The following is a 13,334-nucleotide window of genomic DNA, read 5'->3' as shown; positions in this document are numbered from 1 at the left end:
TTATCTGAAGCTCTGCCCCCTCATAGGGAATGGGACTGTAAAATAGACTTGATTCCTGGGGCCAAACTTCCTAAGGGCCGCATTTATAACGTTACGGTTCCAGAGAGAGAATCCATGAGGGACTACATCCAGGACAGCCTGGCCAAGGGGCACATCCGGCCCTCAGAATCCCCGGTGGGTGCCGGGTTTTTCTTCGTTGAGAAGAAGGATGGGGGTCTCCGGCCCTGTATTGACTATAGAGAGCTAAATAAAATCACAGTCCGAAACCAGTATGCTCTTCCACTCATTCCTGACCTCCTCAACCAGGTCGCTGGTGCCCGATGGTTTTCTAAACTTGATCTCAGGGGAGCATACAACCTCATCCGCATTCGGGAGGGGGATGAGTGGAAAACCGCCTTCAATACGCCCCTCGGGCATTTTGAATACCTAGTTATGCCTTTTGGATTGTGTAACGCCCCCGCCATTTTTCAGGGGTACATGAACTCAGTGTTTCAGGATATCATGGGGGTGTTCGTGGTTGTATATCTAGACGACATTTTGATTTTTTCCTCCGACTTGCCGAGTCACCATACTCACGTTCAGACTGTGCTAGCTCGACTCAGACATAACAAGCTGTTTGCTAAACTCGAGAAATGTGTTTTCGGGGTACAAAAGATATCATTCTTGGGGTATATCATCACGCCATGCGACTTCCAGATGGATCCTGAAAAGGTGAAGGCCATCACGGAGTGGGCCCAGCCAGGGTCGTTGAAAGCCCTTCAACGCTTCCTCGGCTTCGCCAACTACTATCGCAAATTCATTAAAGACTTCTCCGTGGTGGCTAAACCTCTAACGGACCTCACCAGAAAGGGGGCAGATGTGAGGACCTGGTCTTCTGAGGCTCTGAGGGCCTTCAATACCCTAAAGGCGGCGTTCTCGTCTGCACCTGTCCTAGTACAACCGGATCTGTCCAGTCCTTTTGTGGTGGAGGTAGATGCCTCTGAGTTTGGTGTGGGAGCGGTACTGTCCCAAGGTCCCTCCACTCTCACCAACCTTAGACCGTGTGCCTATTTTTCTAGGAAGTTTTCGTCCACCGAACGGAACTATGATATAGGCAACCGGGAATTGCTGGCGATTAAGTGGGCTTTCGAAGAGTGGAGGCATTTTTTGGAAGGAGCCCATCACCAGATTACGGTACTCACTGACCATAAAAACCTCACTTATCTAGATTCCGCTAAGAGGTTAAATGCTCGGCAAGCCCGCTGGGCCTTGTTTTTCTCTCGGTTCAATTTTGTTGTTACCTATAGACCCGGTTCTAAGAATGTCAAGGCTGATGCCCTGTCTAGGAGTTTTGGTTCTCCGGAACCTTCCGAGCCGGAGCCTGAGAGCATTCTCTCCCCTGGGGTGGTCCTCGCTGCTGTCTCCTCCGACCTTTCACCTCTCATTCACGCCGCTCAACAATCTGCTCCTGAAGCCCTTCCGGAAGGCAAATTATTTGTCCCGTTGTCACTGAGATTGAAAGTGTTAGAGGAGACACATGCTTCAGTCCTAGCTGGACACCCCGGTATCAGGGGTACTCTGGAGTTAGCGGCCAGACTCTATTGGTGGCCGCACATGGCCAAGGATGTACGGGTATTTGTGTCCGCGTGCCCGGTTTGCGCAAGGGGGAAGAACCTCAGGAGACGTCCTGAGGGGCCTCTTCTGCCCTTGCCCATTCCGTCCAGGCCATGGTCCCATTTGTCCATGGATTTTATTACTGATCTGCCATCCTCGCTGGGGAATACGGTCATTTGGGTAATAGTTGACCGTTTCTCCAAAATGTCTCATTTTGTTCCACTTGGCAAGTTGCCTAACGCCAAACTTTTGTCTGAGATGTTCATCAAGGAGATTGTTCGGTTACATGGGATCCCCGAGGATATTGTGTCTGATAGAGGGGTTCAGTTCGTCGCACGCTTCTGGCGAGCCTTCTGTAAAAATCTAAACGTTAATTTGTCCTTTTCCTCCGCTTTCCATCCCGAGAGTAACGGACAAACGGAACGGATGAACCAAGAACTTATCCAGTATCTGCGACTGTTTGTCTCTGATAACCAGCATCAGTGGGCCAACTACTTACCTCTCGCCGAATTTGCTATTAACAACCATGGTAACTCGTCGACCCAACTGTCACCTTTTTTTTGTAACTATGGGTTCCATCCCCGGTTCTCGCTTTCTACTCCTTTGGTCTCGAACAATCCGGCCGCCGACATATCCGCCGAAGAACTGTGCACAGTTTGGGCCCAGGTTCGTAAGAACCTTCAGGGTTCCCAAGAGAAACTGCGTAAATACGCAAATAAAAGACGTACTATCTCTGCACCTTTTGTGGTCGGGGAGCAGGTTTTATTATCATCTAAGAATCTGAGACTTAAGGTTCCCTCCCTGAAACTTGCTCCTCGGTTCATTGGCCCATTTACGGTTTCTCAGGTTATCAACCCGGTGTCATATAAGTTGGCACTTCCTGACCCCTGGAAGGTCCACAAGGTTTTTCACAAGAACTTGCTTAAGAAGTATGTGACTCCAGTTCTCCCCACCCAGAACCCGCCTCCTCCCTCTCTGGTACAGGGGGAACTGGAGTATGAAGTAGAAAGGCTGGTGGATGCCCGACGGGTTAGAGGTGTACTGCAGTACCTGGTCCACTGGAGAGGATTTGGCCCTGAGGATAGGACGTGGGTCCCTGCCAGGGACGTTCATGCGCCACGCCTAGTCCAGGCATTCCACAGGGCTTTCCCGCTTAAGCCCGCACCTGGCCATGGGGGTCCGGTGTCCCCCCGTAGAAGGGGGGGTACTGTCAGAACCGGCAACTCTCGGGGCCGCCGTGCCCGCACCACCGGTCCGGCCACCCGGGGTACAGGAGCACGGCGCAGAGGTACCCCGGTTCTTGTGATCTCCCCGGGCCGCTGTAAGACTGGTCGCCGCCGGGTTGCTAGGGAGGCAGCTGGTGCTTCTAGTCGCTTGACTACCAGGCTGGCTTCCCTGGTAACTGTCTGTGCAGTGAGACTGGGGGCGTGCCCCCAGCACCGCCCTGATTAGCCCTGCTGCTGTCAGGCTCCCCGCCCCAATCAGCTTCTGGGGCGGGAGCGCTGACAGCATTTAAATAGGTGTGTTTTCCTCTCAGGCCTTGCCAGTGTTAGTTTGGTTCTCCAGCTGCACCCGCGTTTATCCTGACTGCTCTTGTGACCTCGGCTTTTCTGACACCTGCTTTTGGACTTGACTACGTTTTTGCCTGACCCCTCCGTACTGCGTACCCTCTTGTTGCCTACCCGGATTGTCTGACCATTCTACCGTTGCTTGTCTCAGTGTCTGTTTGTCTCCCGTGTCCCGCTTCCCTAGTGAGGGTAGGGACCGTCGCCCAGTTGTCGCCCTGGGGGTTAGCCCAGGGGGGCAAGTAGGCAGGGACAGGGGTTGCGGGATATCTCAGGGACCCCCATATCCCGGACACTGTCCTGACACCTCCTCCTCCTCCTACGCAACCTCTGTCTCGCAATCAAGATGTGTCAGCAGCAGCACATCGCCACCAGTCGGTGTCGCGCGGCGTGGCAGCACAGCAGTGGCCAAGCGTCAGCAGGCCGTGCTGAAACTACTCAGCTTAGGAGAGAAGAGGCACACGGCCCACGAACTGCTGCAGGGTCTGACAGAGCAGACCGACTGCTGGCTTTCGCCGCTGAGCCTCCAACCGGGCATGGTCATGTGTGACAATGGCCGTAACCTGGTGGCGGCTCTGCAGCTCGGCAGCCTCATGCACGTGCCATGCCTGGCCCACGTCTTTAATTTGGTGGTTCAGTGCTTTCTGAAAAGCTACCCACGCTTGTCAGACCTGCTCGGAAAGGTGTGCCGGCTCAGCGCACATTTCCGCAAGTCCAACACGGACGCTGCCACCCTGTGGACCCTGCAACATCGGTTTAATCTGCCAGTGCACCGACTGCTGTGCAACGTGCCCACACGGTGGAACTCTACGCTCCACATGTTGGCCAGGCTCTATGAGCAGCATAGAGCTATAGTGGAATACCAATTCCAACATGGGTGGCGTAGTTGGAGTCAGCCTCCTCAACTCTTTACAGAAGAGTGGGCCTGGTTGGCAGACATCTGCCAGGTCCTTGGAAACTTTGAGGAGTCTACCCAGATGGTGAGCGGCGATGCTGCAATCATTAGCGTCACCATTCCTCTGCTATGCCTCTTGAGAAGTTCCCTGCAAAGCATAAAGGCAGATGCTTTGCGCTCGGAAACAGAGGCGGGGGAAGACAGTATGTCGCTGGATAGTCAGAGCACCCTCCTGTCTATATCTCAGCGCGTACAGGAGGAGGAGGGGGAGGAGGATGAGGAGGAGGGGGAAGAGACAGCTTGGCCCACTGCTGAGGGTACCCATGCTGCTTGCCTGTCATCCTTTTAGCGTGTATGGCCTGAGGAGGAGGAGGATCCTGAAAGTGATCTTCCTAGTGAGGACAGCCATGTGTTGCATACAGGTACCCTGGCACACATGGCTGACTTCATGTTAGGATGCCTTTCTCGTGACCCTCGCGTTACACGCATTCTGGCCACTACGGATTACTGGGTGTACACACTGCTCGATCCACGGTATAAGGAGAACCTTTCCACTCTCATACCCGAAGAGGAAAGGGGTTCGAGAGTGATGCTATACCACAGGACCCTGGCGGACAAACTGATGGTAAAATTCCCATCTGACAGCGCTAGTGGCAGAAGGCGCAGTTCCGAGGGCCAGGTAGCAGGGGAGGCGCGGAGATCAGTCAGCATGTACAGCGCAAGCAGGGGAACACTCTCCAAGGCCTTTGCCAGCTTTATGGCTCCCCAGCAAGACTGTGTCACCGCTCCCCAGTCAAGGCTGAGTCGGCGGGAGCACTGTAAAAGGATGGTGAGGGAGTACGTAGCTGATCGCATGACCGTCCTCCGTGACGCCTCTGCTCCCTACAACTACTGGGTGTCGAAGCTGGACACGTGGCCTGAACTCGCGCTGTATGCCCTGGAGGTGCTTGCTTGTCCTGCTGCTAGCGTCTTGTCAGAGAGGGTGTTTAGTGCGGCTGGGGGAATCATCACGGATAAGCGTACCCGCCTGTCAACTGACAGTGCCGACAGGCTTACCCTCATCAAGATGAACAAAGCCTGGATTTCCCCAGACTTCTCTTCTCCACCAGCAGACAGCAGCGGTACCTAAACAATACGTAGGCAGCACCCGCGGATGGAAGCATCGTTCTCTATCACCATAAAAAACGGGGACCTTTTAGCTTCATCAATCTGTGTATTATATTCATCCTCCTCCTCCTGCTCCTCACGTAATCACGCCGAACGGGCAATTTTTCTTAGGCCCACAAGGCTCAGTCATATGACTTTTGTAAACAATGTTTACACGTTTCAATTCTCATTAAAGCGTTGAAACTTGCACCTGAACCAATTTTTATTTTAACTGGGCTGCCTCCAGGCCTAGTTACAAATTAAGCCACATTAATCAAAGCGATTAATGGGTTTCACCTGCCCTCTTGGTTGGGCATGGGCAATTTTTCTGAGGTACATTAGTACTGTTGGAACACCAATTTTTTTGGGCCCTCGCCAACAGTGTAATCCTAGTCATTTTTATGGGCTTCGCCTGCACTCTTGGTACAGCAAGGTGTGTGGGGTTGGCCTACACTTTTGCTACATAAATGTAACTGGGGCCTTGTCTATACTGCAACTACTGAAATGTGAAAAAGACTGTTATCTCCCTAAACTACTGCAACGGGAATGTTACTGTGGCCTGTCTTGACTGCTACTACTACTGAAATGGAACTAAGACTGTGCTCCCGCTATACTGCTGCTTCGGAATTCTTACTGTGGCCTGTCTTGACTGCTACTACTACTGAAATGGAATTAATACTGTGCTCCCCCTATACTGCTGCTTCGGAATTGTTACTGTGGCCTGTCTTGACTGCTACTACTACTGAAATGGAACTAATACTGTGCTCCCCCTATACTGCTGCTTCGGAATTGTTACTGGGGCCTGTCTTGACTGCTACTATTACTGAAATGGAACTAAGACTGTGCTCCCCCTATACTGCTGCTTCGGAATTGTTACTGGGGCCTGTCTGGACTGCTACTACTACTGAAATGGAACTAATACTGTGCTCCCCTATAATGCTGCTAGTGATATGTTACTGGGGCCTGTCCCTAATGTTACCGCTGAAATGTTACTAATTCTGGGCTCTGCCTATACTGCTGCTAATGCTATGTCACTGGGGTATGGAAACGGAGGCTTCCCAAAGACATGATGGTGGCGAGGCCATTTCCCACCAACGCGGTTACTGTTAAGGTGCATATAACCACGGACACGTAGTGCCTCAAAAACATCCCCCTCCTCCTCAAACAATGAAAACATTCTTGGCAAATACCTTTGCATTGGTCCGTCTGGTGGCAGTCCAAGAATTTCACCTTTACCGACACAACAAGAGAGCCCCCCCACCATCCCCCCGCCACGGCCCACTTAATCCTGGCCACATTCCGAAAACCAACTAAATAAAACCGCGCTACTAGGTCCGCAGTCGCCACCACATTCCCACCAACGTGGTTACTGTTAAGGTACATATTACCAGTCTGACTGGGGCATGCACTGTGGGCCGAAGCCCACCTGTATTGTATCTGACATTAGCTCTGCTGAGCAGGGCACTGCAATGGGATTTATTTATGTACCGCCGGTGGGTTCCTGGGAGCCACCCATGCTGTGGGTCCACAGGGACTTCGCATTAGGGATTTGTACCTGCCAGTGTCTATGTATTAAAAACCCCAGTCAGACTGGGGCATGCAGTGTGGGCCGAAGCCCACTTGCATTTAATAGGACGTAACCTCAGCTGTGCTGGGCAATGCAATGGGATATATTTATGTACCGCCGGTGGCTTCCTGGGACCCTCCTATGCTGTCGGTCCACACGGAGTTGTAACTGCATGTGTCTACTTATAAAGAACCCCAGTCTGACTGGGGCATGCAGTGTGGCCCGAAGCCCACCTGCATTAAACCTGACGTTACCTCAGCTGTGCTGGGCACTGCAATGGGATTTATTTATGTACCGCCGGTGGGTTCCAGGGAGCCACCCATGCTGTCGGTCCACACGGACTTCACATTAGTGAGTTGTACCTGCCTGTGTCTATGTATTAAAAACCCCGGTCTAACTGGGGAATGCAGTGTGGGCCGATGCCCACCTGTATTTAATCTGACGTTAACTATACTATCCGGGGCACTGCATTGGGACAAACTACAGAAGCAATACAGCGCTAATGAGAAGCGCACAGCTATGCTAGCATAGGAATCCGCTGTAGGCCCGCGATTGCTGAGGGTTTGTGCAGAGGCCTATGTCCTGGGTGCAGTGAAAGTCCGCTTCCTGCCTAGGATTGCTGAAGCTGTGGGCCGAGGCCTATGTTGTGGGCGCGGTGCAAGTCTGCATGTTTGGCCGCTCAGATCAATTTTTGGTTCATGTCTTGGGCTTCCTAGGACCCCCCTATGCTGTTGGTGCAAACTTAGTTCCCATCGTGGTGTTTGACCTGTCTGGCACAAAGGCACTGACTGACTTGGGTAGAGGGCAGAGCGCTGACGGCTTTCCCCTTGCAGTGTGGATTGAGCTATGCGACACCTTGACAGAATGAATAGTGTGTGGCACATGGATTCCCCATTGCTATGCCCACGTGTGCAGCTCCTGATGGAGGTGGCACAGGATTGGAGTTCTCATTGTTTCTGTACAGCATTGTGGGCTATCGCCCCGCCCCTTTTAAAGAGGGTCGCTGCCTGGCCCTGCCAACCCTCTGCAGTGTGTGGCTGCGGTTCCTCCTCATGGCAGACACACTTATAAATAGACATGAGGGTGGTGTGGCTGTGAGGCCTGCGTGTGGCATGAGGGCAGCTGAAGGCTGCGCAGGGACACTTTGGTGTGCGCTGTGGACACTGGGTCATGCAGGGGGGGGGGGGTTGGGCAGCATGTAACCCAAGAGAAGAGGCAGGGGTGTGTCCCGCAGGCAGTCCTTGTGCTTTGTTGGAGGTAGTGTGGTGCTTAGCTAAGGTGTGCCTTGCTAATGAGGGTTTGTCCGAAGTAAAAATTGGTAGGGGGGGGCCCACTCTTGCCGCTATTGTGGCTGAATAGTGCGACCTGGGAACCTGAAATGCAGCCCAGCATGTTGGCCCTCGCCTGCCCTATCAGTTTCTGTGTCGTTTCCAGCACTTTCTTGGGTTTTGCAGATTTTCACAAATGAAAACCTTAGCGAGCATCGGCGATATACAAAAATGCTCGGGTCGCCCATTGACTTCAATGGAGTTCGTTATTCGAAACGAACCCTCGAGCATCGCGAAAAGTTCGACTCGAGTAACGAGCACCCGAGCATTTTGGTGCTCGCTCATCTCTAATGCTGATCCCTTTTAGTCTTAAGGTTCTGAGAGCAGTTTTTAGTTCTTTGACCTATGCCTCATAGCTTTTAATTATACAGGTACCATTAGATGACCTACAAGTCCAAAATTTGGCATCTAGACTAAATTCACAGTTGCATTTAACATCTGTCTGCCTGTGAAGAAGTCTTGTACATCAGAGTTTTTGTAGCTAGTGAGCACTTACCAAAAGTTAATGCTTAACTACATGAAATGGCTGTATTCATCGCCTTTTTAGAACTAGGATCTCTAGGACAACTTTGACTATCTATTTTCAGAAGACGTTAATGTGTATGAGGAGTAGAGAAGGGGGAACACACACTGACTTGAATATATAGTCAATTATTTTTCCCAATTACCTTACTACCCGGTTCATTGATATTGCGAAATAAATCTTCATCATGCCATTGAAGAGAAGGCCTGGAAAAAAAGATTTATTCAAAACAGATCATTATGAATTTAGTGCACACAACTCTGAGTAACAATTTGCTCATTTTAAAAGGATTTTTAGAAATTTTGGCATTTTTCTGCCATTTCACTTGGCCATTTATATTGCTGAAAGAAAATAAGACATAACTAGCTTGACGCGATGTTCACTACGTGAACATAAAATGGGTTCATTCACATTGGCGATGTTTCCCTACATGGCTCTGCGTTGCGATGCAGGGGAAAAAAACGCAGCATGTCCTTTCTTTTTGCGATATTGCCCATTGTTTTCAATGGGGCCGAAGAATGGGAGACTATCGCGATCCTCTGCCATCCCTGTGACAGCTGTCAATGTACCAAACTCAAATTTTATGATTTTACAGCGGTGGTGAGGATGTCGCAAATCTAATGACACCAAAATCATCCACCAAAGGTCACATAAAGGGGTCAAAGTGCGGTGCACGAAAAAGCCTGTAGGTTTTTTTTTTTAAATTAGTAAATTAAAGTCAGAATGAAGGTCAAAGTTAACTAATCTAATATAAGAAAAATGTTACGTTTTGGATGGAAATCCTCTGTAAAAAATACAGTACATATTAAAAGTAATATCCAACCTGATGTTTTATAAGAACCTGAAAAAGATTAATTCTAGCAAACCAAAACATAATAAATGATAAGGACAGCTCACCTCTTGTCTGAAGCAGATGCTGTGGCAGGAAAAGGCTGAGCGGTAGAACCATCAGCGATTGGCATCCTATGAACCTTCTGGCCATGAAAAAGTGTAAATATTAATCAATATTCAATGCATTGAGTCTTTAAGTATAACTTCGTTTAGTCAAAACAGAATATTTACTGTGAACATAGTGGATATTAGCTGTCATGAAGGCGTCTTTCACACGGGCAACAGCAATTTTGCTGCGAGAAACTCGTGTCCTTGTTCCCCTGATTTTTTTTTAGCGATATCGCTGCTTTTTTGAGAATAATCTCATATTGCGGCTGCTTGCGATAAAATCATATGTTTTTTTTATTGAGAAAGTCAATAGGACTTTCTAATGATAAAAACACATCGCATGGCATGAAAAGCGCAAGTTTGTGCGATGCGATAAACAAGGAGGCTCCATAGGAAAATGTGGGCTACAAAAAAAAATTAAAAATCACAAATAGTGGCAAGATAGAGCATACCACAATTTATATTCTTACAAGATAGCAGCAGAGAAAACATCACTAATGTGAAGGAACCCATTGGAAAGTATGGGCTTCACATACATGCTATTTCGTGCTATTGCATCGTGGCAAAATCGTGCGATTTTTATCGCGCATGTGAAAGCAGCCTAAAGGGATTTTGTCAGCAGTCTTACCCATGCAAAACTGCTGACAGAATCCCTTTAAGAGCAGACCAGTAATGAACTTAGCAGTGTGCGCCACATCATTAAGGAAGCCTCCCCAACTCTATTTGTTCCATTAAAAAACATGAATCTAATGGATCAGAAGCAAACGCAAAGCTTTCCATTTTATAAAAACCCCACTGAAATTACTGGTGGAAAAACGAAGCAGTTTCTTTCCATTTTAATTCCATTTCTCTGCTCCAAAAACGTAGCAGAAGAACGGAATTATGACTAAAACCCTAACGCAGATGTAAATTGAGCCTAACATCCAAACTAGTCTATTCAAGAAGATAAAGAACCCGACAATAATTAAGAAAAAAAGAGAGTGATAAATAAAGTGGGGAAAGGTGGGGGCTGTACAAAGTACCTTACTCATGCCGGAACAGGAAGAGTATGAGGTTATAGGTAGAAAGGGGCAGGGGAAGTGCTTAGAACTTTCTTCTTCTTCCGACGAGCCAGGACAGGCCGCCCCCTTCCGGGATTGCGCGTAGGCGCAGAAGACAGATGGCCTCTGACAGGAGTCAGGACGGGCCGCCTCTCCACTGCGCATGTGCAGAACTCCGACAAAGACCCCGAGAGGGTCGAAACGTAGCAGACGAATGGAGGAATAAATTATTGATAAAATGCATAACGCCTGTAATGCTGCCATCTTTCTGCTGATGAATTTGGGGTTCTGGAGGCTCTTTTGGCGTGCATTGTATAGACTTTTTAGTCTTCTCGAACAGATTTAAATATCCTGAAGTGTGCTGTGAGTGATTACAAGTGTATTGCAGAACTCCGAGTTCAGCCAGGACGGACGGGGCGCCCACAGCAAGCACTGCTTGTGACATGGCACCTGTCCGCTCACCTCGGAAGTGGCTGACGGACGGAGCAGAGCAGGAAGTGGTCATTTTGACCGCTCCAGCTCTGCTTCAAGAAGCTGCGAAAGAAGATGCCCGATGGAGGGGACATGCCTGACGATCGGTCCTGGCCAGGCAAGGTAAGTAAAAGTTTTTTTTTGTCATGTCAGAACCCCCTTAACCACACAACTTTATCAAAAAGTTGACCGACTTTATTTTGATTTTTAAAATCTACCTAAGGGTGACTACCCACTGGAGTTTTTTTTTCCCTGCGAAATTCACAGCATTTTTTTTCTGCAGGGGTCTATGGGACTTGTAATGTTAAAATCGCGATCGCGCAAAATCGCACTTTACCGTAAATTGCGATTTTGCGTGATCGCGATTTTAACATTACAAGTCCCATAGACCCCTGCAGAAAAAAAATGCTGCGAATTTCGCAGGGAAAAAAAAACTCCAGTGGGTAGTCACCCTAAAGCGTGTTTTTATTGTATAAGGGCTGTCACTGGAAATTATCTAAACTAACTAAATAGTTAATACTTTATATACTGTTAAAAGATATATATTTGTATGCATTACAACATACCTTTTCCTGAATAGTACCCAAACTATTAGATATTCCTGAATTGTACATTGGGTGCTGCCACTGAGTGGTCCCTGTTGGCACATGCCAATAATAAGTCCCAGAGGTGTCACGGATGGTTCTCCATCCTGGAGGAAGCTTCGGATCAGCTTCAAGGTTTTGGTCACTCCAGAGGTTATCTTAAAAAGCAAATACAAGAGAACTTTGGTTGATAATGATAGACAAGTACAGTTATGGCATGAAATAGCATTGCGTACATCATCTGCACTGAAGTCCTTATTAAGGGCGTCTTCACACGACTGTATTTGCGCATGTTTCTGCACAATGCACAGAGAATAGAACCCATTGATGTAAAAAAAATAGGTGCTGCTCTAATTTCCAGAATACTTGTGCACGAAGGGTCCCATAGAAGTCAATGGGAGGTGTGCAAACACACACTCAATATGAATGCAAATGCTTAATACGCCATGCTATTCTGTAAAGGGGAAAACACATCTGGACCTCATTAGGCTAAATAGCCTTTTAAACCATGGGAGGGGTGTTTTGCGCACGCGTGCGAACTTGCCCTGCATGCACAGAAAGTACAGTACTATGTGCAGACACGAGTGTAAACCAACCTCATTCAGTTCTCTGAAGGCGACCTAAAATCAACACAAGTGAGCTTAGAGTTAGGGATTTCTGAGTAATAGATGAGGATCTCCCTCGTTAGGATGATCGTCTGTTAGCCAGAGTAAAGAGTGGCTAAGATACTAAGGAAAGATTATAGTAAAATATACCATATTTTTGCAATGGCAGTGAGTGTATCTACTATTTTCAAGTGTTAGACGCAAGGTCATCCTTAAATTGGATGGTGACACGTGCAAGATGTTCTGCTGGCCGCAGTCATCAGTTCCTTCTACATGTTCTGTGAGGCAGATGCCGTGCCTTGTAATGGGCCAGCACATTCACCTGGCATGTGCTGTCCGATTTACACAGACAGAGTGCATACACATGCATTAGCCTGTTAAAATACAGTATAATGCAATACTGCAGTATTGCATTATACCGTAGAAGCAATCAAATAGTCGCAAGTTCCTGTCCCCTGTGGTGACTAATAAAAAATGTAAGAATAAGTAAAATACAGATAAAATAAAGATTTTTTTAAATTATTATAAAAGTTTAAAAAACTACATGTTTAAAAAAACTCTCTTCCCAGTTGTTGCATCTAAAAAATAAAAAGAATTTTAAAAAATCTGAAAAATCGGTATAGCTACATCTGAAAAGATCCAGTTTATTAAAATTATTAATCTTTCATGATTAACTCAGAATAAAAGGAAAAGAATGCAAGAAAATAATTGAATAAAAAGCTATTCAAAAGTCGTATGTTACTCAAATTGGTACCAAAACAAACTACAGGTTCTCCCACAAGACATGAGTCCTCACATAGCTCTGTTGAAGGAAAAATTAAGTAATGGGGTCAAAAGATGGCGACAGAAAGCAATTTTTAAAATTTTTTTAAAAAGTTTTATTTTTCTAAGGATTGCTATAGAAAAAAACATACATTTGATATCACTGTATCTGTGCCGACCCACAGAAAAGGGACAACATGTTATTTTTACTGCACCATGAACGGCGTCAAAATAAAATCCCCCACAAAATGGTGCAACTGTGGTTTTTTGCCAACTTTGCTTCACTTAGAAATTTTCTAAAGTCTTCCAATATATT

At 47.7% G+C, this 13,334-nt stretch overlaps 1 protein-coding gene across 1 annotated transcript in view; it reads right to left on the bottom strand.

Moving 5' to 3' along the window:
* APBB3 (amyloid beta precursor protein binding family B member 3) overlaps positions 1-13,334 on the bottom strand; it is a 74,700-nt gene that overhangs the window by 39,436 nt on the left and 21,930 nt on the right. Inside the window, exons 2-4 of the mRNA XM_066590689.1 lie at positions 11,634-11,809; positions 9,515-9,591; positions 8,763-8,823 (exon numbers count right to left, since the gene is read on the bottom strand). Of these exons, the coding sequence (XP_066446786.1) occupies positions 8,763-8,823; positions 9,515-9,591; positions 11,634-11,809 (314 nt within the window). The remainder of the gene's footprint in view (positions 1-8,762; positions 8,824-9,514; positions 9,592-11,633; positions 11,810-13,334) is intronic.

This window comes from Eleutherodactylus coqui, chromosome 2 (genome assembly GCF_035609145.1).
Source record: "Eleutherodactylus coqui strain aEleCoq1 chromosome 2, aEleCoq1.hap1, whole genome shotgun sequence".
Taxonomy (NCBI): domain Eukaryota; kingdom Metazoa; phylum Chordata; class Amphibia; order Anura; family Eleutherodactylidae; genus Eleutherodactylus; species Eleutherodactylus coqui.
This window is presented reverse-complemented; position numbering and strand designations above follow the sequence as displayed.